Source organism: Haemaphysalis longicornis, unplaced genomic scaffold (genome assembly GCF_048455015.1).
Source record: "Haemaphysalis longicornis isolate Haplotype H1 unplaced genomic scaffold, Haemaphysalis longicornis Haplotype H1 scaffold_12, whole genome shotgun sequence".
Lineage (NCBI taxonomy): Eukaryota > Metazoa > Arthropoda > Arachnida > Ixodida > Ixodidae > Haemaphysalis > Haemaphysalis longicornis.
The window spans coordinates 34,665,269-34,687,528 of record NW_027526225.1 but is presented as its reverse complement, the minus strand read 5'-3'; the positions used below and the strand labels follow the sequence as shown (position 1 = coordinate 34,687,528).

The 22,260-nt window shown below is 45.4% G+C and overlaps 1 protein-coding gene across 1 annotated transcript; it reads right to left on the bottom strand.

Annotated features, from left to right (window-relative positions):
* Window positions 1–804: 804 nt before the first annotated feature.
* On the bottom strand, window positions 805–10,089 carry LOC144161552 (receptor-type tyrosine-protein phosphatase alpha-like). Its single transcript, XM_077692205.1, has 4 exons — window positions 9,946–10,089; window positions 6,721–6,872; window positions 3,959–4,094; window positions 805–919 (listed from the first exon to the last, which is right to left on the bottom strand). The coding sequence occupies exons 1-4, from the start codon at window positions 10,087–10,089 to the stop codon at window positions 845–847; spliced, it is 507 nt and encodes a 168-aa protein (XP_077548331.1). The 3' UTR covers window positions 805–844.
* Window positions 10,090–22,260: the final 12,171 nt, after the last annotated feature.

Here is a 22,260-nt window from a genome sequence, read left to right as displayed (position 1 = left end):
ACGTGTGCTCGTATCTCTGCAAGCTGCGCGTTTTAAGTGTAAACATTCGACAACAACGTCAAAGCGTTGAAACTATCTTGCGTTGAGCGTTGCGGGCGGCTGGTAGGGTCTTCGTCAGAGTCAGAGTTGCTTAGCGGCAGTGCGGTTGCTTGCCGCATCATCTCATTTTCCATTAGCTCCGCGCACGACACATTCCGTCCCCTGGTGTTGAAAAAAGTGGTGTCTCAAAAAAACTGGCCACATATGACCCGTTTTCGGCTTTCGTGATTGCTTCCAACGCCGACTACAAGAAAAATGATCAGTTCCAAGATCAAAAATTGTTAGCCCGGTGTGAGCCAAACCAATCCCCAATCCGAAGCAAGCAAGGGTGCTTATGATTCAAAATGGCGTCGTCCCGGAGTCGCACCCTTGATCAGTCGCGGAAACTTTTATCCGAAAAATCTAACTTTTGGCGTAATTTTGTCCGAAATATTTGTCGTTCATATATATTACTCCTACGGGACAACTGGTGGTTCCTCAGGAAACTCCTGAATATCTAGAAAGCCCGCATTTTTGGAGTCCGAAAAAACGGTTGGCTTCTGTATTGGTTACGAAGCCCCTGTTAGTGTGCGTGACGCCGTGATGGCATGCTCTGATTAGCTCCGTGACGCCGGGCGAGCTCTGGCGGCAAGCCGTGCTCCTAAAGTGCTTCTAACTTAAAAAGGCAGGTCTATAGGTACCACACTTGCAAAAAACGTTACTTTATTCTCCAAAGGTTTGAGTTGTGTTACCGAGTTGGTTCCTCATTTTGCAGCTCAACCCAGCCGAAAATATCTTGCATAAATGAGGAATGCATCAAGCGCTGTCACTCGACGCTACAGTAGATGTGTAAAGAGTCCACACAGGCGAGTGCAACCTCGTAGCAAAAGGCATATTGTTCCTGCAAAAAATTACACGACATAAGTAAAATGATGCAGTAATAATGACCAAAATAGGGCAACTTTATTTTCCCTATTAAAGCTGCCTGTTATCTTGGACGCCCTGGAAAGGAATGGGGGCCTCAACTAGACGCTAGAAAATAAATTTTTCTAAACATCAGCATCGCTTCATAGAAGGTACAGCTGACTAACAAGATCAGAGATGGAGTGGGCTAAGAGTATAGAATGTACGGTTAGTCGTTTACACAGCAGGAATTAGGCCTTCCACTGATGTGGGCGTCTGTTGCAAAGTATTTTGAAAAGTATCCTATAAAATTTTCCTCAGGATAGGAACCCTTGGCTGAAATGTCGGTATGCCCAAACATGGCAATTCAAAATACTAGCCCCACTTCACGGAAGTAACATCGTGAACGCTTATGTTAATATCGAAACTGTTTGGCGTTCTCGAATCGCCGGTCTGTGCTTCATAAAACTAATCAAAGCCCGCAGATCTACAAGCTGAGACTGCCTGAGTGCTTATTTGTCCATGCCACACTCTCCAGCCTGTTGCGTGCACTGCTCGACCGATACAGGTTGTTCTCGAACGGCAGCCTACCACAAAGTTTACAGATCTACCAAAATTTCCTCGCAAGGAACTCTCCTTTGAACCATCCATCGGCACCGCTGGTAGAACCTTGTTAACAAAACTGAAAAGCGTCGAGTACCCGGAGACGCATGTAGAGTTCCTTCGTTGTCGCTTAACTGATTCCTCTCCTCTCAACTGTTCTTCTTATAATGGCGTTGGGCGTCCAATTGCCTTGATTTGAACTCAGGGTTCGTCGCCATCCTTTCGCGCTAGGCGTTGGGTTCTCCCGCTCGAAACTCGAGATCTTCCACTTTCTCATGCATATTGCTACGGCATGTCTTCTGCAGACTTCTGTATTCGCCCTACGACGCCCTCTCCGTTCGTGCGCCAACTTTCGCTGCCGCTCCCGACAGGCGGTTTCTTCTTTCGGAGGGCATGCGACTTCACACATTTTAACACGAAAGCGTTTTATTCCCGGATACACAAATACTTGAGTGACGTCATATCTGGCACGGAAATGACGCCAGTACAACGACGCAAGCGACCTCTAAAGGGTGCACCCCTGCACGCAGGGTCTTCTTGCGGGGAAGAAACCTTAAAAACCAAGGAGTACTTTACACTTGAGGTTGTTCGTATACGCGTTTTGCATTTTAAGACGAAAGTGTTTTATGCGGGGATACACCAACACTTCATTGACGTCTTTCCGTCACGAAAATGATGCCAGTCCACCTTTGCCGAAGTGACCCCCCAGCAGGAGGTCGCTCGCCACGCACACCCACAATACAGCCGCCGACCCGCAAATCATGCTCAGCTGCAGATTTCACTGCACATGTCGCTTTCGTGCTTTACCGGTTCCTATGAGAGAGTAATCAACCAATAATTTTTTTCAGAACATTCCAGAAACAACTGAGAAGTTCATTCGTATCTTCTCCGTTTCATGCACAACCGACAAGAATGCCAAGGCTTGAGAGCATGAGCATGGTTGGGTGCTTACTGCGACGATAAAAGTAGGGCGCAAGGCTGCTCAAAGCTGTACACTGTTAAATAACGTTAAAGCGATTAATATATTCACTATTTTGCTCGTGTTATACCGACAAGCAAGCTTTACCCACGTTTACTGCTGCTTAGAGTATTTGTTAAAAAACAACTCAGAGATAACGCCATGTGTTCAAGGACAATTCTGCGAGACGAGCGCATCTGGGGCGGTATTCTCGTAACTGCCCCTTTTGAAACCGTCCCTTTTGCGTACCTTTTATCGTGACGTACTTCCGGTTAAGCAGTGGGCGTTTGATTCAAATAGCGTAATTGTTCTTGCAAACGCTTTTTAAAAAACTGCAATCGTATCAGAGTATCTTTTATGTGTTTTTTATTCCGCGAGCGAACCAGCAATAAGGCGGCAAAAAATCGGCTGCTCCAAATCGTCTGCTCCGAGTAGCCACGGCTCATAGCTTTACCGTGCTTGCATGACGTCACACCCGGGTGTTCGCTTTTAGCCAATCAGGGCTCGCTCAAAAGGGACACTGTTGATAGGGACACAAAAGGGACAAAACACGGGAATACCGCCCCTGAACAGACCACGCTAACGGTTTCGCCTTTCCTTCCTTTCGTTTCAGTCATGTACACGCTATTACGTGGCGCGCTTCTCAGACACGACATAAAACGGGGTGCTAATATTTCGTTATCTTTAGCTGCAGACTATGTCGTAACTTCTACTGTATTGCGATACTTGGCGCTTCCTCTCCCTCTCACTAGGCCATGCTCTCTCCGTACCGCTGCGCCCTCGTTACCACGCCTTGTTCCTTGAGAGCATCGACCAAGAACTGATTAGCTGTTAAAATAGATTAACAAAAAAAATTGTTTTCTTGTACAACAGAGCGCAACCGCTGAGCTGTTTTATGTCAATGAAATTTGTTCGAAAGTTTTAAGGTATGGCATAACACATATACCGCATTTTGTTCGCGTAGAACCCGCAAAGGAAATGCGAAAATTTTGGGAGTGAAGTAGAAGTGCGGATCATATGCGAGGTATTCCGTCTGGTGCAGCTTAACCGCAATGCGCGTTGGGCAGTGATGCCCCTACAGCAGTAGTAGCGACTAAGCCAGTGTTATCCCATTGACTGTGCTTATTTTGCCCACAAAGCTCAACAATATACCAACCTGAAAAAATGCATGCGGCAAGTGCTATAGTTACGTAGTCAGCTACGTAAGTTTTTTTGCATAACCAAATGTGTAATGTTGCTTGAGTGGTAGATTTTGTCCATCCTCTTATGTATAAAATATGCGGGCAATACGGGGAATATATATTGTTTTTGTTCATCGAGGAAAAGAGGGGGTGATGGTTATATGCAGGGGCGGGTTATAGGCGCAAAAATACGGTACTTGCTTTCGAGTGCCAAATCTCAATGACCTATCATTGCCACCAAGTGACTGGCGTCACAGCATGGTGCCATACAATACATTAATGGTGTCTCGCTTACCGAGTCGACGATGAATTCAACACGGCTGGCACGCACGTTCCGAACAGCACTGAAGACGTCCAACTCTTTCTCGAGTTTAAGCTGATCGCAGATTGCCGCAGAAACGCAGTATAGGCCGGACTCTTGGCATCCGTCACTGGAAAAATCAGACAAAACAAAAAATTGGCGACTTGTGCAATGGCATAATACTCTAAGCACCAGTAATAACGCCTAAACCGGAACTAACTACATGAGCAACACCTGGCGAGTTACCGTTTTATTGAGAAATGATTACAACATATTTTTCATTGTACAGTCCTTGCAGCTGTCAAATCCTATACAAGAAGCAGGGCACTCGTCCTGTGCATGTACAAAGGATAGGTGGGCGAGTTGGAGGAATTCTGCGCCATTTTCTTCCAGCCTCACAAGGAATTCTTGGGCATTATTTAACAATCGCCATAGTTCCTTGCAATGAAAGTAATGAGCCCATTCAACATACAACCAGTAGAAAACTCCGGCTTTTTAGTTTCCGAGAAGGTGTTTACCTAGCTATTCATACGGCAGCAAGAACAGCAAAAGCAGAATGATAAGTCAACAAATGCTCGAAGCAACGCATCCGCCAAAAGCTAGTAATCAAAGTGAAGAATTGAGTAATAATTATTTATTAGGTCAATGCTATTAGCCTGATGAGACCAGTCGAGGTGAAAAGGAAATGCAACACAAAAGAGGTAATTACGCCTAATGGTAGATAGATCTCGCTCCGTGCCAATTTTTCATGTTGGGTAGACCCAGGTTTAAGAGTGAATGTTTTCATAGGTAAACAAAATGCTGATCTGCTGCCTGCCGTGCCATGAAGACCACCTCTTCTGCTTGTGATGGTTGCAGTACAGGCTATGGTGCACGATAAGTCATGCTGCTAAAGAGTAGAGCTTTGATAGTGCGCCTAGTGTCCGATTCGCATACCCTCAACTGTCGGTGAGATATTCGAGTTAGCTCAAGTAATTGGGAGTGTTTGTCCCAGTTTAAGTGTAGTTTGTGCGACCGATCCTTCTGTTTAGATGTTTTGGTGTCGGACTTGTGGGACTGACTTGCCGACTCTGAAGACTTCTAGGTTCTGAATTGTTTGACCATACCTAATTAGTCCGTTTCCATAGTGTAAGTGGGGCGGATTCTCAAGCGCATGTATCACACCGCGGGATAGCGGGATTTTTCGGGCTACTAGAATCGCTTCTCGAAGGAAGACTTGTTGCTCTCCTGTGGACCCGGTTGGCACCCACCGAGCGAAATTCTCGGCGTTTATTGCCAGTTTAAACGTGGAATCTGCAGCAACAGGGGTCGTGTGTTTTTCATTACAACATTATATTGTAGGGGGTATACCCAAGCCTCGCAGTGTTTGGTTCTCGTCCAGATTGTGCTACAAGTAAGGTGTCGAATGAGGGTTCTTGCAATACAGTCGGAAACTAAGGTGCCCAAGTGTTCACACATGCATCTTCTAAAGGTTGTAGAAGCGAAGCCTGGGCGTGTAGCTTTGTTGGTGACATTGCCTAAAGCCCTGTTGATGTCTAGGGTAAGGAGTAATTGCATGCCGCAGTTATAGATGTTGTCGAGGAATTTTTCTGTACTTTTTTGCAGAATATCCTGTGCGAATAGGCAGGAATGCAATCAATAGGATCTGTGAAGTGGTTGTTTTCTTCTATATGTGAATAATGCGATGGTGAAGCGTATGTTCCAGAAGTTTTCCAGTAGAGAAGGTGAAAAATATTGCGAGATTTTTACGGGTCAATAGTCTGTCGGGTGTAGTAATATTAGTTACAACCGTATGCTTCCTGGGTGGGGGTGCAGTAAAGTTTTATTCTCACAGTGGTGATTCATGTTGGCCAGAAGAGTGTTTAGTTTGTGGCGTCAAGGTTTCTCATGTAAGGCGGAAGGTTTTCAATTTTTTGGTATCAACTTTTCCGGGCTCATCTATAGCATCAGTGGGTATTGCGGTGTCAGAAATTATGCGAATTAGATATTATCCCAGTAACGATCTTCTTCTTACGTGACTGCTGCCGAGAAATTCTCCTTTGAATGATATAGTGATGAGTTCCTAGTGCTTCTCAAGACGCGTCGAGTGGATATTTTTAAGACTATACGTTGGGGTAATATCAAGTGCTCTGTCTCTGCACAGACTGTAATTTGAAAGAATATTTTACCGCTTCTTGGAGATGTAATTGATTGACATAAAAAAGGCTAACATGAAGTCTTTGCTAACTTGCAGTGCAACTATGGCATCAGGAATACGAGACAGGTAGGAATACGAAACGGAAGGATGGCTCGACTGCTTTAGCTGAACAATATTTTGCCTAGTGACTGCGCTCTGGCCTTTGTCTTAGCGTCATCAGCTCAAAAGAAGGAATTGAAACAATCCAAAATACACCGAAGAAACCGTCACACAAAAAGTGTAGACCGTAGTAGATGAAAGCTAACCCGCCAGTATATCTTTTCCTGTATACTCGTGATTCCTAGTTTAAGCATAAACTATTAAAATTTAAACTATGAACCAATTGCCCACCAAGTTCTACAAGGTAGGCTAAAAAATATTGTGCACTAAAAAGGATCGCAGTCCACACAAAAGTGAACATCTAATAAATATTTACTCTACAGGAACGAACAGCAATGGAAGGTATTTTTTAAAAACATGTACCTGGGAAATCATCCCTAGGAATCATTCGTGTGCATTACACATTTTTTTTCTTTCAACTTCGTTACATTTACGTCCTGAGGTGAGTTTGTGAACTTACAGACACTGAACAACCACAGTTGTTCCTTCCCCCTGCATCTGCCAGCGTTCCACATGCTCCAAGATGTCCAAGATAATGGCCGCTGAGCTGGGCACTCTCCCATGCCTCTGCCAGGACTCGAAGTGGAACTGCTTTACAATACGGGGTGGGCCCTGGAAGAACAAAATAATGTGACCCGTGCAATGGAAATCTATTATATAAGACCCGTCCTGTAAGCAAGCACTCCTCCGAAACGAAGAATTCAGTCAAAGCACTGTAATGTTATTACTCTTCTTGCAGCAGTAACAAAAAATTTTTTCAGCCATTTCGTGAAGGAGGATTACAGGGAAGCGGTTTTAGCACGTGGCATTGAAGCGACTCAGAATAAACACGATAAAATTGAGTACAATTAATTGAAAGCAAATGCACCATTAACCCTTCCACCGGGCTCGCTCTCCCCCCTCCACCATTTCAAAGGAACCAGCGATTAGGTGCTTTAAATGCGCAAAGCCAACGGTGCAGCCCTGACCTAGCTGAGCTCACCTGGCTGAGCGTGAACGCTTACTCTTTCCCCTATCGCCTACTCCGCACCCATTCCATCCAACAAACGAGCAATTAGACGCTTGCACTCCGCAAGCGAAAGAGGTGCTGGCTTGGCCTTGTATGTGTTCTTACACCGTGGCCTTGTAGGAGCTCGCCCTAATTATCTCGTTTATCCCCCTCTCTGCACGCTTCCTAAAATAAGCGAGAGATAAATTTTCACTTTGCTTGCGGACGACGCGCTGGCTTGACCTCGGCTGAAATTAAAAGTCAGATTTTGGCATGAACCGTTTAAAAGGTTTGACCTTGAGTAAAAAGTTTTGCTGAAAATCAGAAAGCACGCATACATACTTCATTCACTTTCCTACGTAGAATATTGCTACTTAGTGAAGACGTGCTATTGCTACTAATGAAGAAGTGTGCAGTGGCGTCCTGCGCCATGAACTCTACTCTGAAGAAGACAACCCAATGTCGCATAGCTCTGGCTTTTGTGGGGTCATATATACCTATAAGATCGTCGTTCGCACCTTCACTAGGTACTATCCTTCGTCCTAACAGCTTAACAAGTCTGCATTCTTGCCCTCCAGCTCCGCACCGCCTTAGTATTGAAGCTAGTGCGGAGGCCACGTGGACGGTGTCGGGCAGCCGTCCGTCAAGAGCCAATCCTGTCCCGCGTTGTACCCTACTTGACGTCCCCAGTCTGTGACCGACGACGATGAAGGTGACAGTAGCCGTGACCACCCGAAGACATTTTCACGCTACCGCCCGCCCTTTCGCCTAGCGCGGCTTCTAGTTCTTAACGTCGCCATTTGACCACGGTGGGCGTCGCTGTTATGGGCCAGCTATCATGCAGCTCATAATCTTTATCCTTGCCGGAGAGGATGTATTAACCCATCGTTTCCATCCCGCCTTTTATGTTTACTGCAACTGTTTGTTCACTGCGGTCTCGAACGTGACGGTCGCCTTCGACCGGGGGATATGGTGCGAGAAGGAAGATGGATGTGGCGCACCGCGCCATGGCGACAGACTGAAGCGCATGTCGCATAGCGCCGGCGTTTGAGCAGTTACGGGGGCTCGTTGTATAATCGTTCGTTTCCTCCATGGTTCAAATCTTGCGGCCTGTGACCGCGTAGCAATATTTCAAGACGTTTACCGTTATGAACCTGTGTAAAGAACCAGCAGCTGGTGCAAGGAACGGCTGGTGGTTAAGGTACTTCCCTTAGCAATTACAAAACGAATCGCAATTAAAAACAATGAAGGCAATGAGGTAGGATTGTACTGTTGTAGAAGACGTCTCCTGCACAACTTTATGGGTTAAGGCAAGACATGCCACTCGAACCAGGCGACCACGCGGGTTTAATGAAGTAGAGTTAGAAGAATGCTGTGTGCTTCTTGTACTGAGCACACATCGCGCGTCGAGACGGCGTTTCTGTATGCCCGTCATTGAAAAACACCCATTTCTAGTGATGAAGGTGGCCGACTATGGTTTCTGCATGACAATTGGCAGTGGACTGTTTAAAGAAATTCTACTTTAAGATGAGTTAGTGGCAGGCGAGAGTTGTGTGTGTGCTAATTGGTCGAAATCCCGTTTTTCTTGCAATCGCACGACAACTAACGTTACCTTCAGCAAGGCATTGAGTGGGTTTGCGAAAAGCCTATACGGCGTATTTCTCCCGGTCGTTGTCTGTACGGAGTTATTCTCAGCAAAAGTCAGTGAATGTTCTAGACATCCACACCCCACAATTTAGGATATTCAGTCATTTATACGTGTGTTAAAGGTTAAGTAATTCTACAAGAAAGAAAGGATCTTGCAAAACTAACGTTCCAAAAAGTGGAATGCTGCAACCTGTGTTTTTCCCAGTAGTAATCAAATAAATTTTGTTTGTCTTGGGCACCAAGTAAGGAAAGAGTTTTTATTTGCTAAAAAAGCAACCGCTCGCTATCTTGTTAGTAAGTAATGTTGTACATTATTTCGGTTGAGACTTTACTCTCACTACTTGCGCGCAATAGAGTATGATGGATTGGATAAAAACTTCCCTCACTAACCCCTTGAACCCAGTTGTACCCAGATTTTAATAGTTACACCACTAAGAAGTACCTAATCCGCCCTGAAGATTTTCGCGGCAGCCTGTACGGGCATACCTCTTTGGACGTAAGCTCTGGTGACTAATTACCTAAAGGTTAGAGAATATTGTGCTCAGCTCTAACTCTTTCGAGCGATTGAATGGAAAGTATAATGTTTGCTCCACGGAAACACCGTGTGAAAGGTGCCATGAAAAAAAATAAAGTTTTGGATCCTTAATCCGAATACTTTCACTAATTAAGGGATATATAATTGTGTCACATTCTCCCAAGGAACTAAGCTTGAAAATAAGTCAAACACATTAAGCAGTAGCGACTCACTACCAACCTTCTGGCCAGTTCTGGCAGGTGCCGAACAAAGCCGCTGGCAAACTACATGCCTGTACAATTGTACTGCTGCTTCTAGTGCTGCTTAATCGTATCTCTTGCGGTTTTTTGTGCAGTTAACAAACGAACAACACCGTTTTTATAACAGTGGAACCTCGATTCAACGAAGTCACCCGGACCAGCAAATTATTCCGTTAAATGGGGAACTTTGTGAAATCGAGAGAACGACAAATTTTGTTCGAGAGAACGACAAATTTATTCCCTCGAGATACAGGTTGAGAGTTTCGCTTTCGCGACCTTTGTTAGCAGCGTGAGCACACACTTGTCGTTGCTGGCCAGTGAAGTCAAAGCATCCTCGGAACTCTCGTGTGCCCCAGCAAACCGCCTCAGAAGGTCGACCGCGTCCATCACCTCCCTTGGTGTGGCGAGTATCCGTATCATTCACACCTTCAGACTCCTCTCGTGTGCCGGAAACCAGCTGCACTATCTCCCAGTCGTCGAGACCTTCGGTTGTGTCAGTGAGCGCGTCTGCGTCGGCACTCACAAAATCGTGAAAGTTCTCATCTTCAGCCACCTCGTCACGCCGACAAAGGTCTTCTCTAAAACTGTGAAATGCCTCTTCCTGCTCGGGTTGCCGGCTTGTCGAGACCGCAACACGAGCTAACAGCACACTGCCAGCTCGTGTTCTTCCACTGCGCCGGTAGCCCTCTGCCAGACATTCTCGACGCCGTATATTTGGAAAAAAATATTTTTCTATACATCTTTTTCCCCAAATTCTTCGTTAAATCGTGTTTGGCGGCGAAGTTTGTTTCGTTATTTCAAGTTCGTAAAAGGATTAAGCCAATGGGCTACTAGATGGGGAATCCGAATTTGTTCGTTAAATCGGGATATTCGTAAACTCCGGTTTCGTAAAATTGAGTTTCAACTGTATTGCTTGTAATACAACCCTTTTAACGTCGAGTAGCGCTTCAGTGAAATGTTTTTTTTATATTTATCGAATGTGTTGGGTTAAACAACATCAATTGTGGCAGAATGATGGTGAGTGAGTTACCAAATACCAGTTGTTCTTAAATTAGGGAAGGATTTAGTCCGTCTTCAAGTACCTTAAATATTCGTTGATAGTTTGGTAGATGTGCAGGGCTTGTTAAATATTTCTACTTGATCACCAAAATTTCGCACTTACTTCTGGCATTCTACTAGCTTTTCGCGGATTGGCCCTCGTGGGTAGTCAACCTTCACAAAAACCAAACTCCGCAGCAAAATATGCCTTAATATCTTCTACCAAACACCTTGCAGAGATTTAAAATACCTTTACACATGCCCCTGACAAATTGTAGTACTTTCCAACGATGCTCATGTATCTTATATAACCATTATCAGAGGATGCTAATTTGTTGTTGTTTTCTTACCTATGTACAGCAAGTTAAGCGTGCTAACTTAAGTTGAGCCTATTTACACGCTGTTAAGCTGGCTTTGAGAGCCTTTTAGGGGCGAACACCTATAGGGGCTCGGGGTGTCGGCGTCCAAAGTTGTCAACGAACGCGTTGTCTGATGTACTCACGGTACTAAAACACCGGGGCACTCATTCAAACCTCGCGCTAGAACGCTTCGCGCTTCAAATAGACGAATATTTTACAGCAAAGCTGCATACCTTTACCCCCTTCTACTGGTTAATCTCCGTTGGCAAAAACACCAAGGCGTCAGGAATGCACTTATACACTGCATGCTTCGCCCCTCCCCAGGTGTTACGTTAGTGGAGATGGCCCGCGTTTTTTAGGTGCGGAGCACCTTTGGACCTCACAATGTCCGTCCACGTCCGTGCGCAAAGCATTTACAATCGCAAAAAATCATACAGGCACCGGCAGGATTCGGACTTCTGGCTGGTGGATCAGGCAGCGTTAGTGACAGCCATCTTACCCATTGGGCTAGGACGGTAAGTTAGCACCCGAGAGTCAAACGGCTTACTCCCTTGCCTGTATTGGTGCGGAGTGCATTAGAACCTACCAATGTCCGTCCGCGTCCATCCGGGTGCACACACCATCAAGCGAAAATCTGTGCAGAAACTACCTAAAAGGATACAAGAATACCCAAAAACACTCGAAAACAGGCACAAACATAACCTAGCAACGAGAAAACGCGCAAAAACACCAGTCTGGTCAGGTTGTGATCAAGTTTTATTGCACAGTGACTGCATCGAACTACGCAAGATGGCGCTACGCGTAAACATGGGATGGCACCGCGGTGCACCGCGTATATCAGGGGGTTCCGAAAATCACACACGTTCTTTCCGCCATGGACGGAAACGAACATAAGAAGCGTCGCGATGCTGCTCAAGGTCTACGAAGACAATGAGCTTCCCCGAATACGAAAGGGCGGCAAGCGGAAGCAAAGCAACAAAAATCGAATGACGGTCGGGGCGCAAATCGGATGTCACTCGGAGCGCAACGTGGATGTCATTTCGAGTCCCCGTATTCCGCACCCTCGCCATAATCCACGGAGTGGAGATGGTGCCATTTGTTATGCTAGTAATGACAGCAGCAATTGAATGAAAATAATACTCGCAAGTGTGTTCCCATACAAGCTAACCTAAGGTGGTCTCGATAACAAGAGACGCTCAATAAAGTAAAAGTCAGAACTAAATAACGATATTCAAAATCTTTCCTGCTACTGACAACTTTGAAGGGCAAATAAACTCTACTTTTCTTTTAATGAAGACTTTATGGCAGCCTGTTCAGGCAAGTTTGGGAACGCAACAAGAAAACTTTCATGCTGAATGTTTGCGCAGCGTAAGACTAGGACAGATAGAACAAGGGACACGAAGACCAGCGCAGATCTTCGTGTCCCTTGTTCTATCTGTCCTAGTCTTACGGCATGAATTATGAATTTAAATTTGATAGGAATAATTACTAATAGTTTCGTTTTACCCCAATCTAAGGCATTGCTGAGAGCGAGGTTTAGTTGCGATGTTAAAGAGGATATACACCGGTGCAATGTCAATATAGTGGGGTCATCCGTATATGAGAGACGATGGGATGTTTGCAAGGTGTCGGGAAGCTCATTTATATAAAGCAAGAAGAGTAGGGGGCACGAAATTGATGTTTGGGGCACCCCTTTTAACCAACTGTAGTTTCAGAAAACATATCTGCTGCATAGATTCTGCATTTCTTGTAAAGCAAGTAGTATTTAGGAATCTTAGTGATGTACCAGTAATTCCCTACGCTTCTAGCTTCCTGAAAAAAAGACGTTGTAAACAATTGTAGCGAAAGCTCTCGCAAATTCTAAGAAAACGTGGTCAAAGAGCAGCGAAATATTTGTTAATCACTTCATACAGTGAATTGAAGAAATGAGGGCCAAGTTATTAGAACGTAATAACTTACTAACTCAAATAATGTTTAGTTTGCGGTAATTCTATTAGGAAACAAATTTCAATTATTTTGCTAAGAGACGGAAAACTGGAAATACGCATATCGTTAAAAAGAATTTTTTTCGCGCTTTTTAAATATGGAGATATATCTGGATTGCCTAAAAATTCGGGGAATCACCCAACAAAAATATAAGAATATTGTATGATATATTCGGACGGAAAAAAATAGCGCAGCTGTTGTCTGATGGCACATAGAAATATGATCTAAACCTGGGCTGTTTTTTTAGTTGAGAAATCGTCGGATAGACGTCTTGCAGGGTGGCATAAGATTTCGGCACAAGAATGCCTGAAGTAGTTAATAACGAGGCCGGTATACTTTCTTTACTCAGCAAACTTAAAACCTCTTCAGCACCTGATCACCTTGGATTCAATAACAAGATACTAAAAAAGTTTCTCAACACATTCATCTATCTTATCAGCGTTTTTCACTCACGGCTTGTGATCTGGTTTAATCCCTGAAGAGTGGCGAATTGCTAAACTAATACTCATCTCTAAATCTGGTGATCCTTCCTCCCCACTTCATTATAGCCCAATATCGTTAACAAGCACCTTATGCGAATTACTGGAACATGTCATTTTCTGTCAATTACTGAAGTACCCAGTAAAGCCTAACATCATTTTCAGGTACCAGCACGGCTTTCAAAAGAGCTACGCATTCGACTCTCAACTTGCAAGGTTCTTGATTTTTCGAAAACGTTTGACCGATTCCCTCATCACAGGTTGCTAATAAAAACACCACAGCTTAACATCCGGACGCTTGGGCTCGCATGAATTAAGGATTTCCTTCCGAGAAGACTTCAGTTCACATCAGTCAATAACAGTTTCTCTTCTTTTGGGGAAGTGTACTGAGGCCTTGCCAAGGACAGCGTGCTGGACTCCTTATTTGTTAAAGTTTAAATTAATGATTTGCCTAACAATATTTCATCTGAAATCCGGCTCTTCTTAAACGAAATGGCGCTTTCAATCCTTTGCCCTTTGGAACCACATTGGAGTCATCACTCCCAGAAAATAAAATCACAGCGATGACAGCACCCGATTCATTGTGGACGCCGATTCTCATCGCTATCTATTGACGTCCGATAACGACATCTTTTATTTATGCAGCTGTCGACTGAGTACAACACACGCTGTGGTGCACCGCATAAGCACTGGTGATGCAGAACCACTGAACAGGCGGCCTCATCGCGAATCTCATGCTGAATCCCTCGGGATGCAACAATGGTTCGAGAAAATGCGTAGCAAGGAAATCGTTGAACGTTTCCTAGTTCGTCGGAATCTCCTGTCTTTTTATTCCAGAATAAAAATGGCACGTGGCGTTTCTGCCTGGAATATAGCCAAATAAACAAAATCAAGAGAAAAGATGTATCCCCTTTCGATTATTGACGACGCTCTTGACTGCCTGCAAGGCGATTTCAATAAAGAGTTCACTCACTCAGTCACTTACTGTTATTTCTGCTAGTTTATAGAACGTTTTGCTAATGTAGCTGGTCCTCTCACCCACTATTTTGAACATCGGCGCCACCCTTGCGTGTTGTCCAGATCTAGCACAAGCCTTCAATACTTTAATTTCCCTTCTATCATTACCGACTATTTTGGGTCACTTCGCCGCTCCCGCGCACGTCTGGTTGGCCTCTCAGAGAAACAGCTTCAGCCCTTTTCTGGGACATACAAAGTATTGCGTCTCGTCACAGATGCGATTAATAGGGTTGCTCTGACAGTCTCTCCTGGGGCATGCCCTTCTAATGTCCAGCCTAGCAGTATTGATCACGACGCCCTTCTCAAACCATACCACCATCAAGCACGAGATCATTGACAAACCGTCGACGACCACAAGCCCCATGAACAACCGGGCCATACTCGGTCTCGATTTGAAGAGTGCCTTCGACACCATCCACCACTCGGCGATTCTACAGCAAGTCTCCCACCTCAACATGGGAGAACGCACATACAACTACATCAAGGACTTCCTCACAGCCCGTACCACCACCATCGTGGCAGGGGATCTGGAGCTACCAACCAAGACGTTGGGGAGCATAGGCACACCGCAGCGGGCCGTGATCTCGCCGACGCTGTTGAACCTAGTCATGATTGGAGTGGCCGAACGCCTTCGCGCCTTCCCGAAAGTCAAACACACGATCTATGCCGATGATGTCACCCTCTGGGTGACGGGTGGCAGTGACGGCGAGATCGAGGCGTCCCAGCAGCAAGCCATCGACGTCGTTGAAGACCAACTGCAAGGCACGGGCCTCCAGTGCTCCCCAGCCAAGTCAGAACTGCTCCTACTACTGCAACGCCGCAAGTTCAGATCCGACAGCGCACCTGACATACAGCTCCATGCGGATGACGGTACTACCATCCCAAGAGTCAGCACCTTGCGTGTCCGGGGCCCTCCACATCGAAGAGCTACGCTACAACGGCCACACCTTCAAGCTACTGGATTCCAAGGTCTCCAGAGCCATAAGCTTAATTAAGAAGATTTCAACCAAATACGCTGGCATGAGAGAGCACAACCTGCTCAAACTCGTACAGTCTTTCGCCATCAGCCACCTGGCCTATGTCGCGGCCTTTCATGACTGGACCGACCTCGAGCGTAGAAAGCTGGATGCGCTCATACGCAAGGCACACAAAGCTGCACTTGGTCTTTACAACCACACTAATAACGAACGGCTCCTTGAGCTACGCATGCATAATACACTAGGCGAGATAGTCGAGGCACAGCAAACCCCGCAGCTTACACGTCTCGCGCAGACCCGAACGGGCAGGGCAATGCTACAAAAGATAGGATATCAACCGAGGCTGCAGGAAGGTAGGGACTGGCTGTCGCTTCCGCGAGACCTACTGCACAATCTGCAGGTCGCCTCACTTCCCCGCCACATGAGTCCAAGGGAGAACAACGAAAGACGGCTCGCTCAAGCGCGGGCACTTAAAACCACTCACTCCAACGACACCGGGGCCTTCTACGTGGACGTGGCCAGGTACCCGGACCGCAAGAACACGTACGCCGCCGCCGTCATCGCAGCCACCACCGGTGAGCTCTACATGGCCGGCAGCATCGTGGCATCATCCACTGAACAAGCGGAAGAGCTGGCCATCGCGCTGGCTCTCTCCAACCCTAACTGCACCACCGTCCTCAGTGACTCCCGGACGGCCGTCCTGCGTTTCCCCGAGAACAAGGTGCACCCGAGTGTTGTGAGGGTGTGCGGGGCCGTACGGCCATCACAGACAACGGTGTGCATCAAGTGGTTCCCTGCCCACATGGGCGCAGTGGGACCCAAAACGAACCGCAACGAGACGCAACGCCGGCTCGGTCTCCCCTCCTCCAGCGGGCGATCACGACAACGAACGTGAAGACTTCAACCCGATTACTACGTACGGTGAGGTACTGAAGTGCTTCCGGGACTCCCGGAGACGATACGCTGGGCCTCACTCGAACCTCTCTAGGCAAGAGGCAGTACTGTTCAGACAATTGCAAGTGCGTGTGACGTGGACCCCTGTATGGGTGAAACACGCCCACCCCGAACTACAGCCGAGTGACGTGTGTGTGCTCTGCAGTGGTAGTCGCGCTACTATGGCGCACATGCTATGGACATGTGCTGTGAGTCCGGACCCAACAGACGTGCTTCCACCCCATCTTGCTCGTGCGGTGGGCAAGGAAGACTTAGACTCTCAACGGGGAGCCGTCCAGTTCGCGATGGAGGCCCTCCAACGCCAGCAGTCATAGATGCTGCCTCCCCTAAAGGAGGCTGGTATCTGCGACTAATTTAGCCAGCCAATAAAGATGTTCTCTCTCTCTCTCCAACCGGTTCTCCTTCATAACCAGCCTATCTACGCCCACTGCAGGGCAAAGGCCTCTCCAGTTATTCTCCAACTACCGTGGTCCTGCGCTAACCGCGACCAATTTACGCCTGAAAACATCTTGATCTTATCTGCCCATCTAACTTTCTGACGCCCCTGCTACGCTTGCCTTCTCTAGGGATCCACTCTGTTACGCTTAATGACCAAGGGTATTCTTGCCTTCGCATTACATGCCCTGCCCACATCCATTTCTTCTTTCTAATTTCTACTAATATGTACTTAACACGGTTTTTTGTTCCCTGACCAACTCAGCTCTCTTCTTGTCCCCTAATGTTACAGCTATATTCTTACATTCCATTGCCCACTGAGTCGATCTCAATTTAAGTTGAAGCCTCGTAGTGAGCCCCCAAGTTTCTGTCCCGTAGGCGAGTACCGGTAACCAGCAGCTGTCATGCACTTTCTTCTTAGAGACAGTGGTAGGCTGTCATTCATAATCTCAGGATGTCTGCCGTATGCACTTCACCCCATTCTTATCCTTTTATCTCTGCTTCCTCGTGGTTGGGATCCGGGGTCACAATTTGGCCTAAGTAGATATATTCGCTAACTACCTCCCCTGCCTCGCCACCTATCTCCAACCGCTGTGCTGTCCTGAGGTTATTCAAAATTACTTTGGGTTTCTGCATATTAATTTTCAGGCACACGGTTCTACTCTGTTTGTCCAGTGCGGAAAGCATGCTTTGCAATTCGTGCCTCTAGTTACTTAGCAGGGCAACGTCATCAGCAAATCTGAGATTACTTAGGTATTTTCCATTAACCCTTACTCCCACCTGTTCCCAATCTGCCGTTCTGAATACTTCTTGTAAACATGCTGGGAATAACAATGGAGAGATTATGTCTCCTTATCTGACGCTCTTCCTTATAGGTATTTTACTGCTCTCCTTATAGAGGATGATGGAAGGTCTGCACACATTCTAGATATACCCTAGTATTCTTACACAATGTTCATCTACGCCCTGGTTCTGTAATGCGTGAATGACTGCTGAGGTTTCGACCGAGTGAAATGCTTTCTCGTAGCCTATGAAGGCAATATATAGGGGTTCAGTATACTCAGCGCACTTCTCTATCACCTGATTGATCGTGTGAATGTGGTTCATTGTTGAATAGCTTTTACGGAACCCCGCTTGTTATTTAGGTTGACTGATATCTAAGGTTCCAGAAATTCTGTTAGCAATTACCTTGGTAAGTACCTTGTAGACGACTGACAGTAAGATGATCGGCCTGTAATTTTTCAAGTCCTTCATGTCTCCTTCCTTATGGATGAGGATGATATTCGCGTTCTTCCAAGCTTCCGGTACATTTGGCGTCATTAGGCATTGCGTATGCAGGTTTGCCAGTTTTTCTACCACAATTTCTCCGCCATCATTCAGGTCTGCGGTTATGTGATCCTATCAAGTTCCTTTGCCACCTTTCATTTCTCCCAAAGCCTTCCTTGCTTTTTCTGTCGTTACTGGTGGGATGTCTACCTCCTCTGAGCTATTTCCTGGTTCCTCGTTGTCCTGGATGTCCCGGATACTGTACAGATCCCTATAGAATCCTCGGCTAGTGTCACTATTTTATCCTTATTTGTGATGACATTGGCTTGCTTGTCTTTAGGTGCATACATGTGATTTTTCCCCACGTCAACACGCCTCTTCAGTGCTTTCAGGGTACCTCCGTCCCAAGTAAGTCCTGGCGTTCCGTCGTCATGTAGTTACATTGAGGCTTTGAAAGCAACGCGATTTATATACACATAACCGTTTGAACCTCGTGAACAGCTGGCCCTTGTCATAGATCTCCCGGTTGTTTAAAGCAAATAAAACTGAAGGTACATTTCAGGTAAAAACTGGTTATAAAACCGGCAGCCTCCGCGGAAATATAGTTAGGAACTCTCGGGCGTTGGTTTTTACGAAAGTAAGCGAAACAAGCGGGCCCGGCAGAAAAAAAGACGTGTTCAAAACGATGTAGACTTACAGCAGCCGCACCATAAGAAGATACCTTGTTTGAAATGACGCAGAGAGGCTCCAGCCGCGCAAGAAAACGGCGGCCCGTTCAAAATAATGCAGAAAGGCCCCAGCCGCGCATGAAAAAAATAACGCGTTTTAAATGAGAGAGAAAGGCACCAGACTTGCGAGAAAAACTCATGCTTTCGAAATGATGCAAACAGCCCAGTATACGAATTTAAAGCAAGCACGAAAATAACACAACCCCCGCAAGCGCATTTCCTGCCATGGGGCACGCGAGCATTGCGAAGACGGAAGATTTGAATTGCGTATTCATCAAGAGAGGAGTGAGAGAGGGCGGCGAAGAGCGTTTCGGCTGGTAGCAGTGGGTTGGAATGGCGCCACCTCCCATTGTAGCGACTCACTGCTGAGCACTTCCCACATCTTTATCATTGTATGGAACGTCTTTCATTTTTTCTTCACTGATCATAGTCACGTGTGCTTAGGTTTCTGGGACCTTCTTCTTGCATATTCACATTTTATGTTGATTTTTCCACTGTGATCGTACAACTTTTCTTTTTCTCTCTTTTTATAATAATTTGCTGTCTTCATTTTATTTGTTTACTAAATTGGAATACTTACGTTACAACTAAAGTCTCAAGACTTTCTTCTTTTCACTTACCTTTCTCTATCGTTGCGCTTATTGCGAGATCTATTTTTGCAATATACCAGACATTACCGTTTTTATCGTTTGTGTAATGTTTTTTGGATGACGCTATCTATTTTTAATCTTTTTTGCATTTTTTGTATAGCTTCTTTTTTGGCTCAGGGATTGTTCATTTGGCAATAGTGTAAGCATTTTGTAGTTACCTTTTTCCCTCTCTGGCTCCAGCAAGAATCGCTTCCGTAACGTTGATTAGATTACACTATATTACTTTTCATCGTTCATACCTATTTGTAGGTTTTTTTTGCTCATTTACTGTTTATTTTTTAGCGGTTGATGTTTTTCAGTGCTGCATTTTTCACTCTCAGTGGAGGAGGATGAAGGCTTTGGCTTTTCCTTGAACAATAATAAACATGGAATAATCGATTGATTGGTTATTTTTCTTACTTTTAAATATAAATATGATTTTGAAGATCACTCAGCTTCCAATATTTCAGAAGTAGGACACCACTCTCTATTTTGTTTCCTTTACCTCATTTCAGCAGTAAAACTTCATTAGAAATTCATGTGGGAATCTGTTAGACTCGTGTCTAACTCAGAAGCCGCCGATGTGTCACACAGCTTTATAGAAATGGTGAAGCCTGATAAAATTCCTTCTATTCTGATAATTTCTCTTTGTGAAGTATCTCTCCTTCATCTGAGTCCTCCTCTTAGCACACCACTAAACAGCTGTTACAACATTGCTCGTAGGGACTACATTGTTTTTTCTATCATTTTCTTTGTGACACGGACTGGTTTCCAGTAGCCAACCTGAGTGACGCAGACGAGCAGGCTGACTTTTTTCCCTGAAGTTCTGCATGACGGTTTCCTCGGATTTGTACCTAAAGTAACAGAAAACAAAGGCATTCTTCTGTACTTGTTTTCGGCCGAACTCAAAAGGGCCCTTGGAAGGGTAGATCGAGCTCACCGACATGCTATGAATATAGGGCAGGAAAAGTGAAAGAGTGTGTTTCTTCAACTCAGGTCTCACTGTAAATTTATGCTTAAACGTGATAGGTGTAATTATATTCCCGCTATTGACCCTAACGCAACACGGGACGCCAAAGCTTTCTAGGGCAACGTTCGTTCATACACATCAAAAATTTTTTTAGGAAATAGTAACCTCCCTGATGAGCAGGGGAGAGCATATCTGACGTTTCTAATACCTATTCCATTCCATTTTCGCATTCCATTCTATTTCGCATTCGGCAATGAAAGTGTAGTGGGTCCCCCTGAGCTTTCTCGGCACCTCTATAAATGTTCAGAAAGAATATTCTCAGGAAGTACTGTCTCGAAAGCTCTAAAGCGAGGATAGGCGTCAATTTTGTGCAGCCCTGACTGCATTCCCTCGGCAGTACTTAAGGCTTTTGGTGATCTCCTTGTACATGTGTTCACGTGTATATAATAAACTTCCCTCAAAACTGGCCGATATCCCGCTCGCTAGCTTGAAGACTCTGTGAGTGGTTCCTGTTTTTAGGTCAGGGTCAAAATTTGACCCCACGAAATACCGGCCAATTTCTATTCTATGCGCTGCTTCGAAGCTCTTTGAGACAGTATGACATATGCTATTCACGTTCAGTATAAAACATATTGATACCTGAGCAGCATGGCTCTCTAACTGGGCGGTCGACCACCTCCAATCTTGTCAATTTCATGCAGCACATCTCTGCAGCTGTCCAGGGGATAGACCAACATGATGTCGTTTACTTTGATTCAAAAAAGGCATTTCATGTCGGCTCGCACGAACAGTTATTTAACAAACTGTCTTAACTCGATTTACACCCATCCCTCACCTGCCTCCTATTCAAATATTTACGTGAAAGATCATGCTTTGTGAGTAAAAATGTCCTCACTTTGCTATGAGGCGACAGTGGTGTCCCTAAGGGTTCTGTACTTGGGCCACTTCTATCAATCCTTATAAATGGTGTTTTGCCAGTATTCCACAATTCAATTTCCTCATATGCTCACGACGTCAAAGTATTTAAATTTGTTTGGAACGCTGCAATCTTTTCTGCCCTCCAGACAGTAATCTAGTCATTTTTGCACTGATGCACTTGCAACAAAACTATTTTTATACTTCTCAAACTAAGGTAATGACATACACACGAAACTCTGACATTTCGTTTCCCTATAACATTACCGGTAAAGTTCTACCTCGTGTGGCAAAGGTTAACGACCTCGCTGTCAATTTTGACAGCTTCTCGTCACATATCCGGTTAATTACTCTTAGGCTCCTCGATTCCTTGGTGATGTGTGCCGGATATCGAAGGAGTTCAAAGAACCGACTTTTCTTCGGAATACTACACTATCATTTTTCGCCCGCTGCTTGGGGGTGCTTGTGTTGTTTGGAACAGCATGCATGTGTACAACAAATTTCACGCTCATTGACAGTGTTCAAAATGAGTTTATATCTATCTTTATCCATCGTTTCGCTGGTAATAATAACTCGGAAACATCTTTATGATTTATGGTACAGCGCATAATCTCCAGCCGGAATAGAGTGTATGTCTTTACTAACTTCAAACATATTCATGGCTCAGTGTCTTGTGTAGTGTGGCTACAGCATGTTCCTCTCGATGTGCCAAAAAACATGACCAAGAACCACAAAGAGTTCTTAATCCGAAATGTTTTAGTGGCTTGTACCATCTGTTCCGAATGCAGTGTTGACACAACGGGTACTCTGAAGACTTAGACATATTTACTAATTCACC

Bases quoted from the DNA above. Each gene is read 5' to 3' on its own strand.
- LOC144161552 (XM_077692205.1), bottom strand. From the start codon at position 10,089: ATGATACGGATACTCGCCACACCAAGGGAGGTGATGGACGCGGTCGAC. The intron at 6,873-9,945 runs GTCGCGAAAGCG...TTGTTCTTCCAG, and splicing joins TGCTCACGCTGCTAACAAAG to GGCCCACCCCGTATTGTAAA. The intron at 920-3,958 runs GTAAGCGAGACA...AATTTTTTGCAG, and splicing joins TTGAATTCATCGTCGACTCG to GAACAATATGCCTTTTGCTA.